The sequence below is a fragment of the Ambystoma mexicanum genome, chromosome 9 (assembly GCF_040938575.1).
Source record: "Ambystoma mexicanum isolate Mex_15411 chromosome 9, UKY_AmexF1_1, whole genome shotgun sequence".
Lineage (NCBI taxonomy): Eukaryota > Metazoa > Chordata > Amphibia > Caudata > Ambystomatidae > Ambystoma > Ambystoma mexicanum.
The window spans coordinates 132,553,266-132,577,279 of NC_090931.1; the positions used below are offsets into that span (position 1 = coordinate 132,553,266).

The following is a 24,014-nucleotide window of genomic DNA, read 5'->3' on the forward strand; positions in this document are numbered from 1 at the left end:
GCGGCATGATTCATGAAAGGAGTTCTGAAAAAAGACAACAGGGGACTATCTGGAAACGGCTGTACCAATAGCAATTGGTCACGCCGGACTAATATGATGCAATTGTTTGATTGGTGTTGACTAGGGAATTCTGTTGCGTAAGAGTGATGGTTGTGGTCTAGTTGGATTTCAGAAATCTCTCCAGCAAGGTTCCTACCAGAAGGCTCTGGAGGCGGTTCTGAGGGCTTCCCCTGGTGGGGAACTGGACGTGGAGCAGGTTAAAGGAATGGAGGCAGTGATGCATCAGAGAAGACCGGGGCGGCCACTCGGACAGCACAGGGGCCAGTTACTGGACTCCTACTTATCAGCCTCTACTTCGTCAATGTGAGAAATCCATTGGAAGGGAAAGCGCTGCACTTCCCAAATTACACGAATCCCAAAGCTCCTAGAATTGTGAATACAATGCAATGGGAAAAAGCTTGGGGAGGCCAGCGAGACGGTCAGGCTTTTTCCCCTCACCCCAATTTTGGATTTTTCTACTAAAAGAAAATTGGTAGTAACTTAGAAAATCTAGACCGAGGAAGTGAAAAAGCTTCCAAAGATTGCACTGTGTTTAATCAAGACACACAGCTATGCTGCCCGGCTTCTCCTTTTGAGCTAATGTAATACACAGCTTTTTTGTAATGACAGTCACTACTCCAAAGTCGCAACATTCTGTGCACAGAAGTGTTTAAAGCTGCACAAAACTAGACACTGCCGACATATACAGGCAATGTGTTCTATAATTTCCTTAATCAAAAATGAACTCGCGTCCTGCATGCAGCACTTCAGATGGGAGCTTCTTCGGGGCAAAGCTCGGAACTTGACGCACATTCCCTGGAAAACCGAAAAGCAGGTTGGAGTCCCTAAAACAAGCGTGGTCTACTGTTTATCTAGTGAAAGATATGCGGCAAAAGGGAGAGCCCGATGGTTGTTGTGGAGATCAGGGAGTTGCTGATCTCACAAAACACACTGATCTTGTGTTAATCAGTCAGGTCACATAGAGAGCATAATGTGATGGGCTGGAGCCAGAAGGGTGAAGGCAGATGAGAGGCGGTCCCAGGGCTCCGGATTAATGGAATACCTCCTTTCATCATATGCAATAACAAAAAAACTAATCTGCCATGCAGGTCATGCACCCATGCACATGACCACGTCCTGCGGCGGAAGGATGGGAACAGTTGTGCATAACACATATTGTGGGAGCATTGAGAAAGAGTGGTAACTTATCATAAAGAAGTTCACTGCTCAGATGAAATGACAACAGGTAATTTATTTAGTGCAGGAATGAAATTGGAATCATCCACCACTTTTAGTTTAAACACACAACCTAAGAGGCCAGATCGCTGAAGCACTTTCACACTGACCGACACCAGCCAGTATAGAATAGGACACTCTGGATGGTTAGGGGAGAGCAGGGGCGTTGCTATGGGGAGTCTGAGGGCTACAGCTCCCGGTCTTTTGATTGTAGCCCCGGATAGAATCTCAGGAGCTACAACCAAAAGGCTAGCTAGCCCCCAGTCCCGACATTGGCATAGCCCAAGATTTTTTCTAGACCTAGCAACACCGCTGGGGGAGAGGCACCAAGATTGGAATATCTCACAACACATCCCAAGAAGAGAGATGCAATACCATAGATATATTCTGGAGTGGAGGGCGTATAACAGAAACCTGAAAAGACCCCTGACATCAAATTGCAGTAGATGCTGTGTACCAAGTTGGGACCCAGAAGAGAGAGATCATAGTGGGAGATTAAAGGCCGAGCTGGAGTCAAAGCGGAGTCTTCAGTGTTAACGAAAGCAGCAGGGCTCGCGGGCACCTCATCTGGCACCATTGTCTGGGCATCTACATATACAGTGGATGGCGCGATATGGGCTGCATGGGACTTATTTAGGGGCATGCAAACAGCATTTGATGAGAGTTGAGTTCTATAGTAAGGGGCCAGTGGTCTATGGACAACTCTGACCTGAGGAGTTGTAGAATAGTCCTGGGTGTTTGTATACTTGAAAGTGATATAGTGTTGTGAAGAGAGCTCATGCCACTGCCAAGATCTCATTATCTTTATGGAGCTCTTTGGCCGGTTGTTCCTTAATGAGGATGTATTGTAAAACGAATACAAGTACTTGATAAGGAGGAATCAGAGGCGTTGCTGGGGGGGGGGGAGGCTGAGGGGGCTATAGCCCTGGGTCTTTTGGTTCTAGCCCCGGATAGAAGCTCAGTGGCTACAACCAAAAGGCTATAGCTAGCCCCGAGTCCCGGCAATCCCGACATTAGCGTAGCTCCGGATCTTTACCAGACCTAACATCACCTATGAGAGGAATGCTGCTTGCCCGCTCATTATAACTGATGGAAGCGGAAATGGCATCAAACGGTTGTGACGAAGATGTACGCCCTCATGACCCTTCACTGGAATCATGTGAAGTTGGAGTACAGTGTGATTTGCTTTTAGCCAGCAGAAGTACAGTAGCAGAGCAGGCGATCCACTCTGCTCAGGAAGAACATTTTAACACATTTCTATGTGGCACAGGTTAAACTAATGCACGAGAAAAAGTGCCCCTAACCTTTTCTGAATTAAAAAGGAAATAAAAGTTAGAAATGTCCTTCATATTCGAATTGTGAATATAAAAAAGAAAAATGAATATGCATTAAACAATTTGCATGAAAAACAATTTTAAGGTCAACAAAAGTGCATGAATGCAAATCATCTGGGCTCTACAATATATCCTTTCAAGGTGCAAACTTTAATAATGTGGGTACCTTAAAGACAATGATATGTATTTCCTTTGAATGTGTAGTCTAATGAAGCATTGAGTTTATTAATCAGATTTAATACAAAAATACTCATTTTGTGCCCTGCGCAGGCAAGATACAGATGAAGATCCTTGGCTCACTCTTCTCTTCTGTTCAGCAACATTGCCATTCTGAATGTTGACTTCTGAATAGAGTGAGGGTTTAGGCAGTATCTACATCCTTGTGGATAACAATCTGAAAAACTGTTACCCTGAGGAAGAGCGTGCTGAAACATTAATTGGCACATTATGTCGAAACGTGTCTGTCGATAAAATGCTTTGTTCACGACTATAATTGTAACTGAAAGGCAAGGTATTGTTTATGTTTATTGAGTTTATATAGCACTTTACAGAATAACAACAGGTACAATAATGAATGAAGCATAATATACAAACATGAAACAAACCAGTGATGTAGTATTTAGATCAATTTACACAGGGGGGGGGTGGAAGAGGCGGAGACCCTGGGGGACCTCCAACGCATTAAGGTGGTTACAGTATCCAAATTGGGGTCATCAGAGGGTGCGGGGAGGGGGTGGGCAAGGGAAGAGGGCAGGCGTGTGAGGGGGGAGAGAGGTAGGGAAGGAGAGTCGGAGGGAGTGGAGAAGAAGGGCTTTGAGGGAGGAGCGGAAAGACGGGTAGGTAGAGGTGGAGCGGATAGAGGGAGATAGGGCGTTCCAGTGGAGAGGGGAGCGGAATTGCGAGGAGGTACAAGGGGCTGGGGGTATGGCGAGAAGGTGATCAGCTGAGCAGAGAGAGCGGGAGGGAGAGTAAAATGAGAGGAGGGAGGCAAGGTAGGGGGGCAAGGTCATGGAGAGATTTGTAGACAAGGCAGAGGAATCGGAATTTCAATTGTGAGAGAAAGGGGAGCCATCCGAGTTGAGAGAGTGAGGTAGAGTTTACCCACCTGGTAGATAATGGATTTTTTATTTTTTGCAAGATTCATTCCGATAAAAATGTAGTGAGTGCCATCCCTTTGCATGAGTTCAACAAGTAGGTAAATCTGCGATAATTAGTGAGTTTCCAATTCTTATTCCCTTTCTTTTTGTTTGGTTACCCTAAAGATGTATTTATTCACATAATTCTGTTGACATTAAACATTGATTTTTATGCCATTTGTGTATATTTATTATTTTTTCTTTGTATAGTTTTTTGGGCAAACAAGAGTTTGAATGTGAATGTACAGCTAAAGTCTACCTTTCATTTCTTTTTTTAAATCATTGAAGGCCAGAAACATGTGTTCTGTTTCATCATGTCAAGATTCTAGATCATAGCGCATATGGTCAGGCCCCTTTTGTTGTGGAATGCAGGTTAAACTAATAACAATAGTACATTTGGGAAATATTGTTTAATTAAGCACAATTATTCCATCACCTTAGGTTTCAAAGTGTAGATTGTTTCTGGGATGATTTCTCAGAGAGGTAACGATCTATGTAAGGATTTGTGTTTAACCCCTAAGTCACAGGTTGGGTGCCAAGGTTGCTATATTGAGTCGTGGTGAATTGGGTTATAGAACCAGTAGATACAAATACCTTTTCAGATGATGCCCTCTGGGATAAGTCAGGGTTAATATCAAGGACAACATTATGGTCATGCTTAGGTGATGATTGGGGGAAAGTGACATCTGTGCTTTGGCAGCAGTCATGAAAACAGGATAGACGTGTCCGATCATTTCCTGGCAAAGCTGAATAGCGTCAATCCAGGCTTTCTACAACCATAATAACTTCTTGCAAAGCAAATTTAAGCTGTCATTGACTCCGCACACTATACAAATGAACTTCCATTGTTTGCATCTGCGTTAGGAATCGTGGCGTTTCGGCAGCACCTTCAGAATCTAGCACGAACCAAAGGAATCCTGGAGCTGAACAAGGTCCAGATGCTGTATGAGCAGATTGGATCGCATGAAGACCCGAGCCTGGGGTCCACCTCGCCCCATCTTCAAGACCTAATTGGTGGCCATCCTCAGGTAATATCACATTAAGACACTTATGGAAGAGTTCTCACTTTCCTGTGATTCCGATGGTGGAAAAAGCTTGCTAATTGTTCTGCTTTTCACTTAAATTGCTCATGCATCAGAACTTGTGTTGCCTTATGGGAAATCGTTGAAAACCTTTTTGTTTAATGACTTAGCAGAAAACGAAAACCTGACTTAGTGTTGACTTTGCGTAGAAATCATAATTTCTAATGTGTATTTTCGAGCGAAATTCTCTTATTTTCTGTCCAAGTTTGGTCTCTGTCTTCAAAGCAAGGGCCATTTGTTGATTTCTGCACCCACGCATTTCCTTTATTGTATTTCAGTAATTTAGGGATTGTAGCGTATCCAAAGCGTTGGGTGAGGCAGAGCCGCCGCCCATATAACAGGAAGCCATTAAAGATATGAGAAGGACACAAAAGAAGGACAATGGCCTAACGGTGTCAGATGTGTTCAGAGAAAACTTGAACCCGCTTTTCATCATTGTAAGCTGAAGGGTGGGACGGCACCTAGTCTTCTGTATCATTGGTCATGGCTATTTCCATGCGCCTGCGGGCCAGCAGGAAACCTGCAGCATTGAGATGATATTGAAAATGCCATCTGAACCTGGAGACCACATTTAGAAGCACCACCTCCTTTAGACAATGGAAAGAAAGTCCTCTATTGTCTGGAATAGATTTCTGTCCCTAAATAAATAATGTATTCAGAATATAGCCATTGGGAATCCTCCTTGAAGAGCCATGCAATAGACAGTTTTTTTTTTTTTAAGCGGAGCCTCTGTATCTACGACATGAGCCGCTTTGGATAACTGTCTCTTTTTCAAAATCCTTTATCCAGTGTTTTACAGGTGCCCAAGAAAAATGGTGGGCTTAGTTACCCCCTTGCCGTTTTTAAGCTGCTATCTTCCGTGTGATTGTTTTCGGATCTGAAATAATGAATCTAAAAATGTTAAGTTTGCACGATTGTTTTGTAACAACATAATTTATATTTGTTTGAGATTTTAATGTTTATTTTTTTAAAAAAGAGAGCCCTACAAAAAAGAACAAAAAAGTTTATTTACAGAATGAGAAGACCTAAGTGTGCCTGTCCTAGACCTTGTGTAGCGTCCAATCCTCAAGACCTAAAGATTGGCAAATGGTTTGATCAGGAACTTTCCACAAAATATGATCTACAAATTAACTGAGAAAGGGAAGCCGGGAGCGAGCACATGTTCCAGAAAAGCGTACCCTGACAGGATAGTGATGGAAAGTAATAAGGCAAGTAGATGCGGAGACAGCAAGCAAGTTCAATCAAGATGGCATCCCCACTTTGAAAGTGTGGATCGCGGGCCCATGTTTCCAAATGCTTACACACGGGAAAGAGCTGGGGGTTTGTGTCATCAATCACATGGTAGTCAACCTCAGCACTTACTCAACGTGGAGCCCCAGCTGAAAAGTATATCTAAACCACAATGTCACTGGGGCAGCCTTGGGTTTGTGAAGTTTGCAGTAGTTAAGAATCAGAGGCAGAGTGAGCTGGAGATTGTGTGGTGCTGTGGTGAGGATGCAAGTAGTGCCGAGGAGGTGGAGGCAAAGGAGGTGGTCAAAGATACAGAACAAGGTAGAAGAGCGTAGGGGGAGAGATATAGAAGGATGACCATGTATGGTGGAGGAGGTGAAGAAAAGCGATGAGCATGAGATCATGGTGGCAACAACTAAGGGGATGGGGGGGCAGAGTAGCCGGAGGGTAGCCGCTAGAACCCTATAAATGAGGAGATGGGGGGGGGAAACCCGCTGTGATGGCAAGCAAACCGCAAGAAAAATGGGGTAAGACCAGTTCAAAGGGAACAAAGGGATGAGCAGAGCATTCCATGTCCAAGTTCAACTTGAAGAGGAAATGAGAAGAGGGAAGATAAAGCAAGTGCGATAGTTGCAAATCACTGAGAGTGTTGGTGGTTACCTCATATTCCCAGGAGCAAGACCACCTACGATGTGCACCAAAACACCAACAATCTACCACAAGACCCAAGAAGGAAGTGTTGGGACAATTAAAGCCCAAAAGAATGCGGGTGACTCTTTTGGCCACTGTTTGGTGGAAACTGAGGGAGAGAGGAGGACTGATGGACACAGTTCTTTGGAATGCCTGACGGATTGAAAGTAGGGTGAAAAAAGTTTCAAAATTTAAGGGGGGGTTTAAAAAGTGTACCCCCACTTCCGTGGGAAGAACGAGTTGGTATTTTACCTCATAATTCAACTGTAATTATTGCATGCCATATTTGTGTACGTACCCTGGTGGCAATAAACACACAATATTTGAAGATAACACCTGTTTTTAGTTACTGCTTAACTCATAATGAGTGCTATGAAGCAAAGACAGCCAATTGTCCATGATGTCTGTTACAGCTTGCTTCACTATAATGAAATAAAGGTGGCAATGCAGTTAGAAATTAATGCCCTCGAATGACAAAGAGCACTTAAAAGAGAATAAAACGTAAATATATGTACTTCCCAAAAGTTGGCCGTTTTACGAAAGTCCTACAAAACCTCTTCAAATAGTTTCCTCTCTGTTAATTTGCAGGAGGACTTTGCACAACAACTGAAAAATGTCCCCAGCTTCCCCAATGGAGTTCATCCACAGATGCTGTCACGGCGGCAGAGCCTGGAAACACAGTACCTGCAGCACAGGCTTCAGGTAGGTCAATGTGGAGCTGTGGGGCCCAGACACCTGTCTGCAGAGTCACGGTTAGAGGTAGGTCAATGTGGAGCTGTGGGGCCCAGACATCTGCCTACAGAGTTACGGTTAGATGTAGGTCAATGTGGAGATGTGGGGCCCAGACACCTGCCTACAGAGTCACAGTTAGATGTAGGTCAATGTAGAGCTGTGTGGCCCAGACACCTGCCTACAGAGTCACGGTTAGATGTAGGTCAATGAGGAACTGTGTGGCCCAGACACCTGCCTACAGAGTCACGGTTAGATGTAGGTCAATGTGGAGCTGTGGGGCCCAGAAACCTGCCTACAGAGTCACGGTTAGATGTAGGTCAATGTGGAGATGTGGGGTCCAGACACTTGCCTACAGAGTCACGGCTAGATGTAGGTCAATGTGGAGCTGTGGGGCCCAGACACCTGCCTACAGAGTCACGGTTAGAGCTCCCAACCTGTTGCTGCCTTTGAAAGTCTGTCAATTTCTGTGCACTCATATTTTCCCAAGATGGGAGTGGGGGCATGAGGCAATTAAATGATTTTGCCTGATCACAGGATTTTGTTCAAGTTGGAAGCCAAGTTTAGAGTGTTGGTGTCTTGGTTCAAAGGCCACCGTGGCCATGGTTTAGAGGCCAACAAAGGTTGTAGCTACTCCCTGTTCATTTTCTCTCTGCCATCAGGCATTCTGATGAGCCATGGTCTGAATAGTTAGCTCTGACAGGAGGGGAGATGCGCCTCCTCTGGGCAGCACCCCTCTCCTGCAGGCATTATCAAGGAAAGCAATGGTTAGGCATTCTGTGGCACAGCAACTGATGCCAAGAATTGGCATACAGATTCTACAATCAGGAAAGGTTGTCTTTTCTTCGGCTTAAAAGACCTGTACAATTCTTTTTATCCACTTTCTGTGAGTGAATGAGGGTCAAAGGCCATGCACTGCTACTCCCCGTGACTCTTAAAAGGAGGTACGGAGGCGGCAATGGCATTTCTGCGTATGCATCGGTTTTGCTGAAAAGACACCTGTGTTAACAGCTGGGCCACATCACCTGTTAAAGAGCTGGCACAGAGTTAGTCAAATGCCAGGTTGGCATCAGAAGATCCCCGGTGACACTAACAGTGAATCTGAGGACCTGAAGTTTCCACCATAGAGACTTGAATTGGATCCCATGGAAAGAGACTCGAGGGGCCTCTCATAGAGACTGGAGGGGCCTCCAATAGAGACTTGAATTGGATCCCATGGAAAGAGACTCGAGGGCCTCCCATAGAGACCTGAATTGGATCCCATGGAAAGAGACTCGAGGGGCCATAGAGACTGAGGGGCCTCCCATAGAGACTTGAATTGGATCCGATGGAAAGAGACTCGAGGGGCCTCCCATAGAGACTCGAGGGGCCTCCCATAGCCTCGAGGGGCCTTCCATAGACACTTTAATTGGATCCCATGGAAAGAGACTTGAGGGGCCTCCCATAGAGACGTGAAGAGCCACCACTGGAGATGGAGAGTGACGTGAAGTGCCTCCCATAGGAATCTGGAGTGCCCCCCCATTGAGACAAAACAAGTGAACCCCTCACTGCTATCATAAAACCTGGGGCCAATGACGTAGCCAACCAATCGATCTAACCGTCATCCACAGTAGAACCAGCGGAGCCACGCAGGATATCTGTCACGAGTAGCAGGTAGCCTACGGGAGGTGGGGGGATAGCTCAATTAGCTATTCTAAACCCAGATTGAAGAGCACGAGCGGCAGTAAGATAGGCATTCGTGAGACCTAGAAGCATCTGGACTCTTCTGCGATTGGAGGGTTCTGAGGCCCTTGTTAAGCAGAGAGATTGATATTGACATCAAGGCATTAAAGGCCATATGATCGTGTAGGTATCAGAGGATAAGCTGAGCATCAGTCGGCCAGATGTCCACAAACTCAATTTTCTCTCAATAATCAGTATTATGGCCCCAATCAATGGACCCTATTTTGTTGACCTCAAGACAATGACGGACTGAGAAAGTTGTGCTGACGTTTGAACCTGGAACCTGCTGGTTCTGCAGAGGCCACTGCATGGGACGTTCAGCCCAAGGCGCTATCTTACCAGTCTTTGACTCAACATTTCCACAGCAGTAACTTAGATGTTGGGGGAAGGCTGTGCACCAGATTGATTGGGAGAGTATTGAGGAGGTCTGAATGTCGCAGGAACCCTCCCACCTACCACAGTGTAGTCCGGATCAGACTCCTCGCTTTCTTAGCAGGATCTGGTGCCACGCTTGCCATGGTTTAATAATTCAGACCACCTCACATCCCACAGTATGATGAGAAACAGTGTAATAATGGAGCAATATGCCCTGAGCGGCCGGGGCATTACCAGAGTCGGTAATGCCCCCGCTGCGAGGCGCATATAGCTATTAGTACCCCGGCCCACAAGATCTGCATTACCGGGGCACTAAAAGCATTCTTTTCTGTCCCAAAACGCTGCAGCATTTCAGGACAGAAAAACAAAAAAAAAACGACCAAGAAAATGGCCGCCGGGAAAGGTAAAACAGAGTCCGTTTTCCCTTCCATGGTGGCCATCGGGAGCGGACGCACTGGGAACAGTTCCCAGTGCGTCCGTTCCCGAAAGACGACAGAGAAGAAGGTAAGTGGGTTTGGGAGGGCGGAAGGGAGGGAGGTGAAAAGAAAATGTACCTGGGTCCCCGGCGGGGGACGATGGAAGCCTCCAGCCATGTGGAGGCTCGGATCGGGGATGTCCCTGATTCGAGTCTCCTCACGGCTGGAGACTGCCATCGTCCCCCACCGGGGACAGGGCAGGCAGACGGTAAGTGAGTGGGAGGACAAAAAAACCTATACCTGAATCCCAGGCTGGGAACGAAGGCGGCCTCCAGCCGTGAGGAGACTTGAAGCGGGGACATCCCTGCTTCGAGCCTCCTCATTGGCTGAGGGGCTGCCACGCCCCCCGTCGGGGACAAAGGCATGGAAACCAGGGATTACAGGCCGGGTAATGCCCGGGCGAGGGCCAATCAGAATTGTCCTTTCATTCTGATTGCGCCCTCGCCGGGTACTAATTGACAGCTTGCTCACTTCCTGCAGTGTGATAGGAGAGCAGCACCACGCCTCCCTCAATGAAACTGAGGTAGACGCATAACCACCCACATTATAGTCAGGGACGGATCCGTAAACTACCAGAGGGGCAGACCACTAGCATTTCACAGTGTAATCTGAGCTAGACCCCCATGTGTCACAGTGCAACCAAAGAGTGACCCTTCACTTCCTTCAATGTTATCAGAGACAGAATCCCCTCTTCTATCAGAGACACACCTACCCTCCCCACCCCGGCAGAGTATCCACAGATAAGCCCTTTACTTCCCACATTAGAATCAGTGACCGGTGTTATGTTAAAGGTTCTTGTACCGTGCACTGTTGCCACCCGCATGGTTTCTTGGCGCTCTGGCAGATTTGTAGAGCAAGGCGGGAGGTGGCTAAGTTAGTAGGAATGAGCGGGAGAAAGAGCAAGAGAGCTGTGATGTGCTGTTGGCAGCTTCCGTTTGGTTGACACCGTTCACTGAGCAACGGTGTGTTTTTCGGTTGGTAGCCGCCATGTGCTCACCCAGACCCCTGTACCTCTCGTTGTGTAACACGGGGAGACTCGCCTGACTGACCTTGGTCCATCCTTGTTTTCCATCATAGATCCTGCTGCACATGCTTCCTGGGTACACCTAGTAGGCACTTTGCGCATCCTGCCTAGAATAGCATTGCCTTTCAACGGTTGGTGCCCAAGGGCCTGGTTTTAATTTTCTTATTTCTGTTACAGAATGTGAGCCTGCTTGCAAACAACCAGAACAGTTGCCAATTGTACTGCAAAGAAGCGCCAAGAAGTCTGGAGCAGCAGTTACAGGAACACAGGTAAGAGGAGTGCTGGAACAAGGCACGCCACCACTACCCCTCGCCGGTCCCATGATGCCGGTTAACATTCTAAACACGAGATTGTTGGTTATTTAGAAACGTTCAGACACGCTCATCCTAGCTATCCCCCCTAATGCCCCCCCCTGCCTCCGGTTCCACTCCGAAAGCACCTCTCAGCACTGTTGCATGTTCCCCACTGATGGCAAATGCGATCTGTTCTCTACTCCCCCAAATAGCAAGCCGAATATAAATGGTATGCTGGAAGGATTAGAGCCCCCACCCTTAGCTATGCCCCTAACCGCTACCAGTGTACATTCTTTGGTTTATTTCCAAGGGTGATTTCGTGATTAATAAAGATCCACAATTAAACTAAAATAAATATGTTGCAGCTTGTAAACATGTGTAAGTAAAGCTGACACCCAACCCAAGAGAAAGGCCCAATCTCAGCAGACCGACAGAGACATCACCTGCTCATGCGTGGCCTGCCTGTGGCAGCAAGTTCTGCAACCCAAGAGAAAGGCCCAATCTCAGCAGACAGACAGAGACATCACCTGCTCATGCGGGGCCTGCCTGTGGCAGCAAGTTCTGCAACCCAAGAGAAAGGCCCAATCTCAGCAGACAGACAGAGACATCACCTGCTCATGCGGGGCCTGCCTTTGGCAGAAGGTTCTGCAACCCAAGAGAAAGGCCCAATCTCAGCAGACAGACAGAGACATCACCTGCTCATGCGGGGCCTGCCTGTGGCAGAAACTTCTGCAACCAAAGAGAAAGGCCCAATCTCAGCAGACAGACAGACACATCACCTGCTCATGCGGGGCCTGCCTGTGGCAGAAAGTTCTGCAACCCAAGAGAAAGGCCCAATCTCAGCAGACAGACAGAGACATCACCTGCTCATGCGGGGCCTGCCTTTGGCAGAAAGTTCTGCAACCAAAGAGAAAGGCCCAATCTCAGCAGACAGACAGACACATCACCTGCTCATGCGGGGCCTGCCTGTGGCAGAAAGTTCTGCAACCAAAGAGAAAGGCCCAATCTCAGCAGACAGACAGACACATCACCTGCTCATGCGGGGCCTGCCTGTGGCAGAAAGTTCTGCAACCAAAGAGAAAGGCCCAATCTCAGCAGACAGACAGACACATCACCTGCTCATGCGGGGCCTGCCTGTGGCAGAAAGTTCTGCAACCAAAGAGAAAGGCCCAATCTCAGCAGACAGACAGACACATCACCTGCTCATGCGGGGCCTGCCTTTGGCAGAAAGTTCTGCAACCAAAGAGAAAGGCCCAATCTCAGCAGACAGACAGACACATCACCTGCTCATGCGGGGCCTGCCTGTGGCAGAAAGTTCTATAGCTCTGTGGCATTGGCTGCAGATGTAGTGACACTGCGTATTCAATACGTCACGGCACGGAGAGGCAACGCACGCATGCCGGTGTCCTGCACGTGGGTGTTGCCACCAATGTCCACAGCATCCACTTATTTTGGCACATTGTGTCTGGTTTTGGTGCAACAGCAAAGACCACAGGCTCATTTCTCCACCCTGTGTGGTGTAGGCGGGAGAGGGAGAGGGAGAGGTGGGGGTGGGGGGCATCTGGCACTCATTGAGATGCCCTTTGTGATTTGGGGGGGCTCCTTTTATTTAGCTCAAGCGAGAGAATGTGCTAGCTCATCTCCTCACTTGTCCCGAAAAGGTTTTGAGAATTCGGCACAGAGTCAGTGTCACATTTGCTGCTGATTGATACCTGAGAGTTTATTTAATAACTAGTGTGAAAGCCTGTGTACTCAGGCCAAAGTGCGTGACGAAATACATTTTCAGGGTGTCAATATATTATGTGGTATATTTTTATGTAATTTCTGTTAATAGAAAATAAATTGATATAGTAGGACCACTATATAGCCTAAGGCAACAGCTCCCTCTAGTGGTGACAACAGTTGAAGCGGGCAGTCTCTACTGCGCATGACGGCATAGGACAAACTTATATTTGGCCTTTTAATATATTACTAATACTCTAACAGTGTATTCTGAAATAGCAAGTACAACCACAAAGCAACATTTCATGTAACATGTCGAAGTAGTTATCCAAGTTAAAAAATAGATGTGTGTATGACACCAGTTAGCCAGAGGAGTTTGAAAGAAGCCCATAGTAGTTGTTGGTGTGAAAATAACCAGGCCCTTCTAAGCTACCAGCTTGAACTAAGCAACACCCAGCATTTATGATCCTTCATTTGACGGCATAGGAAGTTTATATAGGGACTCGAATGTGGCTTGTAGTAGTTTGTGTCAAGCTAACCAGGCCCTTCTAGGCTACGAGCAGGAGCTAAACAGCTTCCAGAAATGTCAAATCCTTGTACTGGCTGCATAGGAATGTATTTTAAAATAGTGAAATATGGACCAAAACACCATGATTCAGTTGCAGGGTCATTTTGTTTGAATCATTTCATTTTTGAGGGATTTTAAAGTTGTTTAACAATCAATTAGTATTTGTTTTAGACTTTTGCTAATTATTCTGTTTTTTGTTTATTCAGGCTGTACCAGAAACGCCTCTTTCTCCAGAAGCAATCACAGCTGCAGGCCTATTTCAACCAGATGCAGATAGCCGAAGGCACATACCCGCGGTCAACTCAGCAGCTGCCGCTTGCACATCAGGACGCGCAACAGCAGCCGGGCCAGTTCAGCCTGTCGCAGCCGCTAAGCCCCGTCATGGAACCCACCTCTGATGAAATGCAATATGACCCTTTCCTCAGCCAGTATCATAAGCTTCAACTCCAAAGCCAGCAGATACAGAGCCTTCCGCAGCCGAATCAGGCCCAGCTCGCACCGCAATCCCACCTTCAGCCGCTGACATACTCTTACCAGCCCTGCGAGATGGCCGGTTGTCCCTGTCCCGAGCAGGAGTATGAAACACAGTGCCAGTATCCCATGAACCCAGCACAGCACAATAACAACACATTGCTGGCCGACAGTCCGAGTAGCTCGATCACACACAATCCTCAGTCGCCCTACGAAACTTTGTCCCCCTCTGAGCTACCTCAGCTATTTGACTGCGAAATGATGGAGACCGTTGACTCCCAACATAGTGGCTATGTTCTTGTGAATTAGCCACGTTCCATCAGTGTTACTGTCTTCATGTGGAAAGCAGGTGGGTTAAATGAAGGTAAAGCCTACACATCTTTTCATTTCTGTTCCAAACCTTGAGGAAAACTTAATGGCTTAATTACCTAACCCTGGAAGCTCATGAAGGTTTGGGGGAAGCCGGCACGATGACCTTAGTCAAGGACCTGGCTGCAACTGGGTCGCCGGTGGGCTGATCTTACATAGAAGAGGTGCCCAATTCTGGAAGGATGGAGAGAGGAAAAGATTCCTGTAGGAAGGAATGAAGGATCTTGAGTGTTTCCAAGGACGAGTAGCAAGCAGCGGAGGCGCTTCAATGACCGACCGTTGTGTACAGGAAGAGAAACCAACTTCCAAGTGGTGCTCATAAGACATCTTCACAATTAACCAAATACAACCAGGTAATGAGCTTTCATCTTGGAGCTGATGTGCAATCAGGAGGACCCATCAGAGCTACCGGCAACAATAGCAATATCAACTTTTGGGTACCGCAGTAGGAGCCCTGATGCAGATCTAAGGTTTTTCCGTTGCACAATGGGACGAGGAAACTGCTTTGTATTTGATGCAAAAGGTTATCGACAACCTGTTGGTAATTGATAAGAGATCTTAGAATCTGAACGGTTGAAGAGTTATGGGCTGTGCCACCACAGTCCCTTGTAAATTGCACATTACGGGCAAACAAGTTTAGCACAACCAACGGAGGGAGACGGGGGCAAGACTTCTGCCAAACTCGCCCACAGTAACCCATCAATCGGTACCTTGCTGCCCAAATTTTAAGAACGAAATCAGCAATGGCAGGGGACATTTCAGTTGAGAGTGGGACAATGTTACACAAGGAGTGATCAACTCTTGGGACCAATAATTGCAGAAGTACCTGCTAGGGTGTAGCGTGGAGTAACTCTAGTGGTTGGTCATAAACTACCGGAAATGACGTTGGGACGGTGGTAATTAGTGGAAACGTTCTCTCTCTCCGGGACAGCCTCTTGTGGAGGCAGTATATATCTCGCCCATCTCTGGTCACTGGAGATGTGTTTGTTACAATACTGTCCTTTGTTTGCTTTTTAAAACAGGATATTGACTGTATTTTGAACTTACAGTATACCGTGTTGTTGGTTGTTTATTAAACTTTGTACATTTTGGACAATTTAGGGTTTTAGACATTATCAGGACAAGGCAGCCCAAGAGTTTAAAAAAAAAATGAAAAAAGTGGCGTGTGGTAGTGCTGTGCCTTCTTCCGTTGTTTATTTTTTCTGATACAAGCTTTTTTCTTTTATGAAGAAAATTGGACCTTTCGCCATTTGCATCAAGGCTTCAGCCAAAGTCCCTTCAGAGTTTGTTTGTGTTCCACTGTGTGGGACCCTCAAAAGTATTTTAATGACTTCAGTGTTTTGATTGCTTCTATGTCTAAAATGTTAACAAGTATTACAGCAATATTTAATAATATTTAATGTCAGAAACTGTTGATGTGTTATTAACCGTGGGGGTAGGCGGCCCAGTAGGTGCCCTTTGGAGGAAGGTATGTACAGCTCTTCAGATTCCTTGGGGGGGGGGGGGGGGGATATTTATCAACATGGTGCACGGCGGTGGAGTAGCCAGTAGGGAAAGCTAGCAAATTCCTAACAAGTCAGTCCATCAAATCTAGACCCTCTTTTGCACAGAACAGCCAACGTGGTGTTATGGCAGCGGGACCTCAGTAGCAAAGGTTCTGTTATTGTCTCACAATGGGTCACTTTCAATAGGACTTTGACTAGAACATCTTCAGTGACAACCAGAACATCTCTGAGTGACACAGGACCACAGACTATTTGCCTGGACTTACACTGAAACATCCCATGTTGTCTGCTCACTATCCCCTCACAAATGCTCCAGGTATCTTCAGAGTGGCTCCTCGACAAACCTCAATGGACAACTCCAAAGAGAGGAGGTCTTTTTCCCTGTAACCAGCTCCCCTGCCACCTTCTCAACCCCACCTCAAAGCGGGACTTATCGGGGGATGCGAAGCTTCGAATGTATGCATGTGCTCTTTTGTCCATTTTGTCCCCTGTAGCTTTCAATGAAAGCCGACATGAGAGAAGCCTTGGCTGGCAAAAGAAATAATGGCAGCCTCTGACAATGTGTAGCTCAAACGTAGGTGGTGGTCTCCTCTCGAAGCTGAATCTCACCCTCCGGAAGCAGTCCATGAAAGACCAATTGATGATCATGAGAAATGCTGCTCTTAAACCTTTGGCAGAGGCATGTGTGTGTGTTAGGAATTGATTTGACATATACATTTCCTGATCTTCAGGCAACCCTAGGATCAGGGACGTCATTTAAGGGTCGCCAGGGGTCGCAGCTGTGACCCCCGCAGTCTCCCTGGCTACCCCTAGCAAAAAAAATGAAAATAAATCTTTGTTTCCTTTTTTTGTTTTTACTGGCTCAACCTGTAGCCAGTGGGTATTTGTCAAGGTCCATTGGGCAGGGTAACCTGGTACCATCACGTTTGGTGGTGACACAACTAAAAGATCTTGGAACTATGGGCCTATATACACTGGGATTACCACTTCATATGGTGGTAAAAATGTATATTAAAGTGATATCGTAACCATATGTATGTTGGTGTACTGAGGAACAAGCCTATGTGATGCCACTGCCTGTTTTGTCAAGAGGTGAAAGGTCGTGTGTCATACCTTCCCGTGATGTCACTTGGGACGGGGTCAAATTATATCACTTCCTGTGATGTCCTCAGAGGTAAGGGTCGTGTGATGCCACTTCCGCTACCCCTGGCATTTCAGTGAAATGACTTCCCTGCCTAGGATTACCAAGTTGATTTTTCTTTGCAGTTTTCTGTTGAGCTTCGAGGATGTTTGAGCACACTTTGTCCTGTCCTAGCGGTGACCACAAGATCTGAAGCATTTATAGGAAGGTATGTGGCAGAAGGGAGGCCTGGCAACTGGTAGGCAAAAACCATACACAGAGTGTGAAAGCAAATGGGCTGTATGTTGTCATTTGATCACTTTCATCCCCAAACGAAAGAACTATCCATACTTTTTTTTTTTAAAACGCCAATGAAACGGGAGTAGGATACCCAAGAAACAAAACGTGTCTCCGCACGGATATCAGCGTAGATGAATACGTTCCTCCCAAATATTGCGCCTTCATGTTCTATCACTTAAATATTGAAAGTCCGGCAGCTGTCCTAAAGCAAGATGGTGAGCGTGTGGACGGTATATCTCGGGAGGATAGCTCAGGGGCAACACGCTCACCTTGGAAGCAAAATGACGCGGAGAAACACAGGTTGGATCCCTGGGTCCGCGCTTACAAACCTCTGGATATTAAGCCTCTTATAAATAACCTATTGCAGGAATTACAATTATATTGTGATGGGTGTCTGTGCAGCTCAGCCCATTCTGCCATTTACAGACCCATTTCTAAATGTCTTCTGTGGTTGATCTATTGTAATTCTTAAAATCGTATATTGTATTGAATAACTAAGTGATGAGTGCATGTGACCTGGATGATAAATGAATGTAACAAAGGGCCATTTTGGTTTGAGGGGTATAACCAAGTCAAACACATGCTAGCTAGCCCCCAAAATCCCCTATAATCCTTTATTGAGGTATGGCGCAAAAAGATATGTTCAAGCCAAACTGATCCATTCATCATTCCTAAAAGCATGGCTGCAATTCCTGGGCCTATGGATGGACATGGTTAGATTTCCACCCGATTCCTCTCTTTTGTGCTACCAGGGGGCCTTTACCATGTTTTTAAAAGATACAAAAGGTGGGCTGAGCATGGTCCTTCAAATCACAACTCTGTTTGTTCCCCTTGAATCCTTTGCCTATGGGTGCGACGTGCCCCACGGAGCGTGAGCAGAAGTGCACAGGCCTATGGTGAAAGTGGCCAGGCTGGTGCCTCAAAATGGCTGCCGCGACTGGGATAGAAGTGCCAGCCTGCTTATCACTTGGTTTACCCATGAGCCAATCTGCTTCCCAGTGATGTGTGCTAGCTGGCAGTGCACGCACGGAAAAGGGTAGCCAAATTTCAGTGCCAGAGCTGTACGCATTTGCCCTTTTCTGATCAGTGTTGGGCTTTGATTATTCTGTACTTACTCTGCAGGCATGCAGCTATCACAATCTCCAGCCCTAGCCCTCACTCCCTGTGCTACCTGTACACATCCTTCTTGTGCATTTACCCTAGCAACCCCTTTTGCTCTCTCCTCCTCTACTGCCCTTCTGTATAATCTAACAGATGAAGGTCTGGATACCCGGGGGTGCCCCCAACATGCCCCTCTGCGGACAAGCCTCAGCACTGTTAGTGGCTCGGTATAACAAACTCTTAACATGACCCTTCTGCTCCGGAAATGCGCCTCACCCATGAAAAAGTCTTCCCACTGAACAGGCAACTGTAGCACAAGTTCTATTGTTTTCAAGCACAATATTCAGCGGATTACAGCTCCCTCCTTGCCTTGCTCTTTTTTGTAAACGGTTGCTTTAAATAGAATGTGGGCATGGCAATCTTAAGAGTTTCTTTTTAATTGATACTGGACAGCATCACCTACAATGCTGTGCTGCTGATCGGACCGCATCATCTTATCCACAGACCTAAAAGAATATTTTGTCTGCCGATGTGAAAACTGTATGCAGTCAGAAATCTCATATAACATGACCCATCCCACTCTGTAGGTGCTTATCCAATCCTGTTTTTTTCTTTGCATTCTGGGAATTGTAGTACAAGTTTTATAAGGGGAAGATTGGAACTATAAATCCCAGAATGCAAAGAAAACCAGGACTGGATAAGCACCTACAGATTGGAATGGGTCATGTCAACAAGTATGCGTTCAATATCCAACTTCAAGTTGGAAGAGGGAGAATAAAAACCTAAAATCAATAAAATTCCTTTCTCCTTTCATGTCATCATACTGTTTTCCAATATATGGAAATGAGTTGAAACAAATTGAGTGTTTCAAGTTTTTCTTTGTAAGGGACTACTTTGTGAGAGTGGAGAACACACACTGTGCTCTGTGGATCTCCAAATGTGTTCTGATACCCTTGCATTGCACTGCAATGCTTCTAGCTGATAGCAGTGGCAAAGTTAAAAAGAAGACATCTTCAGATCTAAAAACTTGGGCAATTCGCCTCACTCAGAAATGTGAGTACCCTTCCTGAATCCTAGCGACTGTCTTGTAAAGGACACGTTGAGTTATATAGCGGGTTTGTTCCACTTTAAATGGCAGGACCTACATTTCATGTGTGCTAATTTAATCAACACCTGAACTTTATTATCTAGGTTTGAGCTGCCAAACTCTACCCACATTTGTTCGTATCTTTAGTATGTAGAAAAGCCTCTCCACGCCCGAGCAGTGCCTTGTTTAAAGTCGGTGGTTTCTATGTGACGGCATCTGCAACCTTCAGATACGCAGGTGGACTACAACCCCCATGATCCCTCACTATTGACCAGGATGCCTAGGACTGATAGGAGTTGAAGTCCAAAGCATCTGGAGAGCCCTGCTATATGATATAAAGCTGCATACGGGTTGCATGGATCAGTCTGCCAATTCTTGTAGGTGTACGCGATTGGTGCACCAGCACTTGATTGATAGGCTGCTGTTCTAATCAACTCTTTGCTTGTTTATTTCCCCTCCTTAAAAAAATCCCAACAGATTAGACTTTTCCACTCTCCTCTGATTATGTTCTGTACGTGTGGATATGAGGAAAGAAGTGGTCTCACTATTTCCTTTATTGAATTGAAGAAGACCCTCTGAGGCCATGCGGTTTTGGCACAAGCCATGTACTCAACGTGTTTTCAAGTGCAAGGGCACGTTGCTATCAAAGACCCATTTTCTTTACATAACCTCAACATGTTGAGACTAGAAGGTGCAGCCCGATTCGGTTCTTGGGGTGGAATCCCACTCGCGTCACAAGACCACCGCTGCCACTTGCACCGCCACTGCATTGCTCAAAGGAAGCTCCTGGCGCCAGGTGTAAGAGCAGGGACATGTTGACATACAGCAATCATTTGCAGAGCCTGTTCTGCGGCTAATGTTAAGCTTTATGGCTTTTTTTCTAAAACACGCCTGTAGCGCCTTTTGGCAGCGCCATCTTTTAAGCAGTTTGCGGTACAGTCTCGCGACTCTACCAACCGAGGCTACCTTCATTTTCTGAAAACGGTAGAAACAGATTTTTGATACAAAATTTTGCATTCGATGAAAAAGGAGCCTAAATAAAGCCTTGTTATGCGACAGATGAGGAGTTGGGGCTGACGGAAGGGATTCAATTGGTTCTTCATCGAGGCCTAGGCCTTCAACATGTATGGAGCCCAGCCCTTTCCTAGCCTCTTACACTCACACTTTGTGATTGTGTGCATCTTCACCTAATCCCTGGGATTCAGTTAGCTGACCGTAGTAGTTGAGAGATTCGACACTGTCTGAAGTTAGCATTCGGTGCTTAGAAACTGGTGCCTTCGTTCCACGGATGACATCCCCGTTCTCTTGTTCCAAGTGTGGACAAACGCAGGACTAAAAAGTTCCAATTTTAAGTACAAGCTATCATTGAATTGACTTGTACATTAAAATGGAATTACTGCATGGCCCCGTCATCCACATCGCACTGTTTTTCCAGACTGCTATCAGCGAGTTGGTCTCCCGATTCCACTAAATGTAATGTGAGTTACAGATGACAATGGCCGGTAAACAGAAAGTCCGGGACCGGAAACATGATGCTGCATTGACATGGACTCTGATGAAAAACTGCTTAACCCCCTTCAATTTGAGTCCGTCCGACCGACCAAAGATCCTTGAATGGCAGTAAACAGGAAATTTAGACAGACCTGCAAAGTGGGGGTTAGTCTTTGAAAAGTTTAGACAAACATTTTAAAAAAATAGAGAATTTTGATAATAAAAAATGGGTTATAACGGGTCGGCAACCTTTTGTTCTCCAGATGTTTCCACTACAACTCCCATCATCCCCAGCCAGCATAGTCAATAGCCAGATATCATGGGAATTTTAGTCTGAAACATCTGGAGAGCTAAAGGTTGTAGACCCCTGGGTTATAAGACCAGCAAGCATACCATGCTATAACTAAATGCAAGAGGTGGGGGAGGGGCAGTTGAAGGTTGGGTCACTCCATAACATTGGCACCATTTTCATAGCCGCCAAATGGCTTTATGCCCAGGGCCACCTCTTTAGCCTATTGTTTAAGTCAACTGTTGGCGGGTTGTGGTTTCGCAATTGGCAAAGTACGTTTTGGCCTACAATTCCCTGCATGCTAAATGTGACTCGATTATGTGGCAGGACTGCACGTTCCTTAAAATCCACAACCTCCTGCAGCCTCAAGCCTTATTCAGTGGTTAAAGAGCGTAAAACGTGAATGGAACTTCAACATCTGTTGGAACAGAAGAGGAGATTCTAGCATAACTATCCCAGTGAGACATGTACGCAAGGCACAGGGTATTAAATCTGATTGGCTAGTCTACAGGCAGCGACAACGGAAGTTGATTTTATAGTTCCACTTTTGGATTAGTTTCAATAAGATTCATATATGGTCCTTTTAGGGGGGCGGGAAGGAAGCGAGGAGTGGAATGTGATTGGGTATTTTTGTGAAATGACACGCTCTATACATTTGACGATCATCATGATACGTAAATGCTACAGCTGTCTACCAGAAGAATAACTTCCATACCCAAAGGTGCAATATCTTCTCGATCGCGTTGTCTTTCCAGTAGAATTATTTCTAAAGGTTGGTCAAGGCCTTCAAGCCACTTGACATATCCACTCATACGAATTGGAGACCCTGCCGGACATCCACCTGTAAAAATTGAGATCCACCCATATAAATTGAGACCCAATTATACACATTGAGATCCACCTATATAAATTGAGACCCATTCATATAAATGGACACCCACCCATTGAGATCCACCCATATAAATTGGGACCCAATTATACACATTGAGATCCACCTATATACATTGAGATCCACGCTAAGCATTGAGGTTCACCCATGAAAACTCCCGAATGACTGAAACAGACTTTCTCCAGGAGCGGAAAATCTACATCCAAGATTTCTCAAACGTAATTTCAGAAGAAAGTACTAACCTAGGAATTAAAACTCAAGTCGCCCGATTCGAGGTTTGTGATCAATGACTCTTTGTATAGTAAGGCTGCTTTTAAGAGGATGATTTTATGCGTGTTGTGTTTAACATAAAATGATTGTGTAGTACTCTACTGTAAAATAATTAGCTTTATTTTCATGTAATATTAGTGACTTTGAAGAGACTTTGGTTCGGTGTTCTTGGGGGAGGAAGGGGTCTAATCTCATTCAGAGGAAAGTGCAATACGTGCGTGGTACGTTCGTTAATTTAAATTTTTTTTAAGACCTAGAGACTTTAACCTTGCTTTTTTGGGGTAACTGCACTAGTTCTGTAAGCTCTCGATGTACGCCGTGACTGTCTTTTGAACGGCGCGGCCATGCCATCTGTAGTATGCAACTTATGTGATAGAAGCTGTAAGGCAATTCCAGTGTATTAATACAAAAAATAAAGACTATGTACATTCATTTTTCAAATCTTTGGTACGCAATGTCACGGCAGTCCCTGTTTGGAATGTAATCTGTGTCACTTGTTTTTATTGCATGGCTAAGAAAGCACCCAGTATTGTCCTGTGGAAAAAAGAAAAAAGTATCTAAAATGCATTTTGTGTAATCAATTTCAGCACCAAAAATACCCTATTCTATGCACACTTTCAAACAGTGACTAGTTTCTTTATAGGCAATATAAAATCACGAGCACACAAAATCTATTTTGTAGAAATGTGTTGATAAAACCTTGACAGTCATGGTGAATTTGAACTCCAGAATCCATTATTTCTAAAATTACATCGCCATAAAGGTTTTGAATGCAGCTGATTTGTCCACTTTTTGTCCTAATGGGGTGTGAGGGGTCTTGCCTGTGTACATGATTACATTGGACCTCGTCGATTACACCCAGGCATCCCCCCTAGGCGGCGTATGTCGTAACCACTTGCTGCTCACTATTCTGCAATGGGGGACTTGAGTTGAGCTGTCAAGCATTTTTGACAATATTCATGAACTATTTGCCCTACATGGTACAGAGCAGGCATCTATGAGCATTCTTCACTTTTCTTTTCCAATGGCAATTTTGCTGATTTTTTTGGGGCTGATTGTACCCCTTTTGTCACCCCCCGCACCGCCTCCTTCTGCCCTCACCCCCCCCTTTCTATATACCTTACCCAAACTTACCATTTATGCTTTTGTGGTTAGAAAAAAGCGTCTAAAAATGCGACAAAGAAATATTTGCAAAATTCCCATTCAGAAAAAATGGGTGATAGCCAGAGGGAGCCTTGCATAGAAAGGTGTAATGGGTGATAGCCAGAGGGAGCCTTGCATAGAAAGGTGTAATGGGTGATAGCCAGAGGGAGCCTTGCATAGAAAGGTGTAATGGGTGATAGCCAGAGGGAGCCTTGCATAGAAAGGTGTAATGGGTGATAGCCAGAGGGAGCCTTGCATAGAAAGGTGTAATGGGTGATAGCCAGAGGGAGCCTTGCATAGAAAGGTGTAATGACATGTTTGCT

At 45.8% G+C, this 24,014-nt stretch overlaps 1 protein-coding gene across 2 annotated transcripts in view; it reads left to right on the forward strand.

Moving 5' to 3' along the window:
• SIK2 (salt inducible kinase 2) overlaps positions 1-22,989 on the forward strand; it is a 473,348-nt gene extending 450,359 nt beyond the window's left edge. Inside the window, exons 12-15 of one of the 2 annotated variants that reach the window (XM_069614302.1) lie at positions 4,610-4,773; positions 7,336-7,449; positions 11,251-11,342; positions 13,863-22,989. In XM_069614302.1, coding sequence (XP_069470403.1) covers positions 4,610-4,773; positions 7,336-7,449; positions 11,251-11,342; positions 13,863-14,436 — 944 coding nt within the window. In that variant the 3' untranslated portion in view covers positions 14,437-22,989. The remainder of the gene's footprint in view (positions 1-4,609; positions 4,774-7,335; positions 7,450-11,250; positions 11,343-13,862) is intronic. The other variant, XM_069614303.1, reaches the window with a different exon arrangement.
• Positions 22,990-24,014: the final 1,025 nt, after the last annotated feature.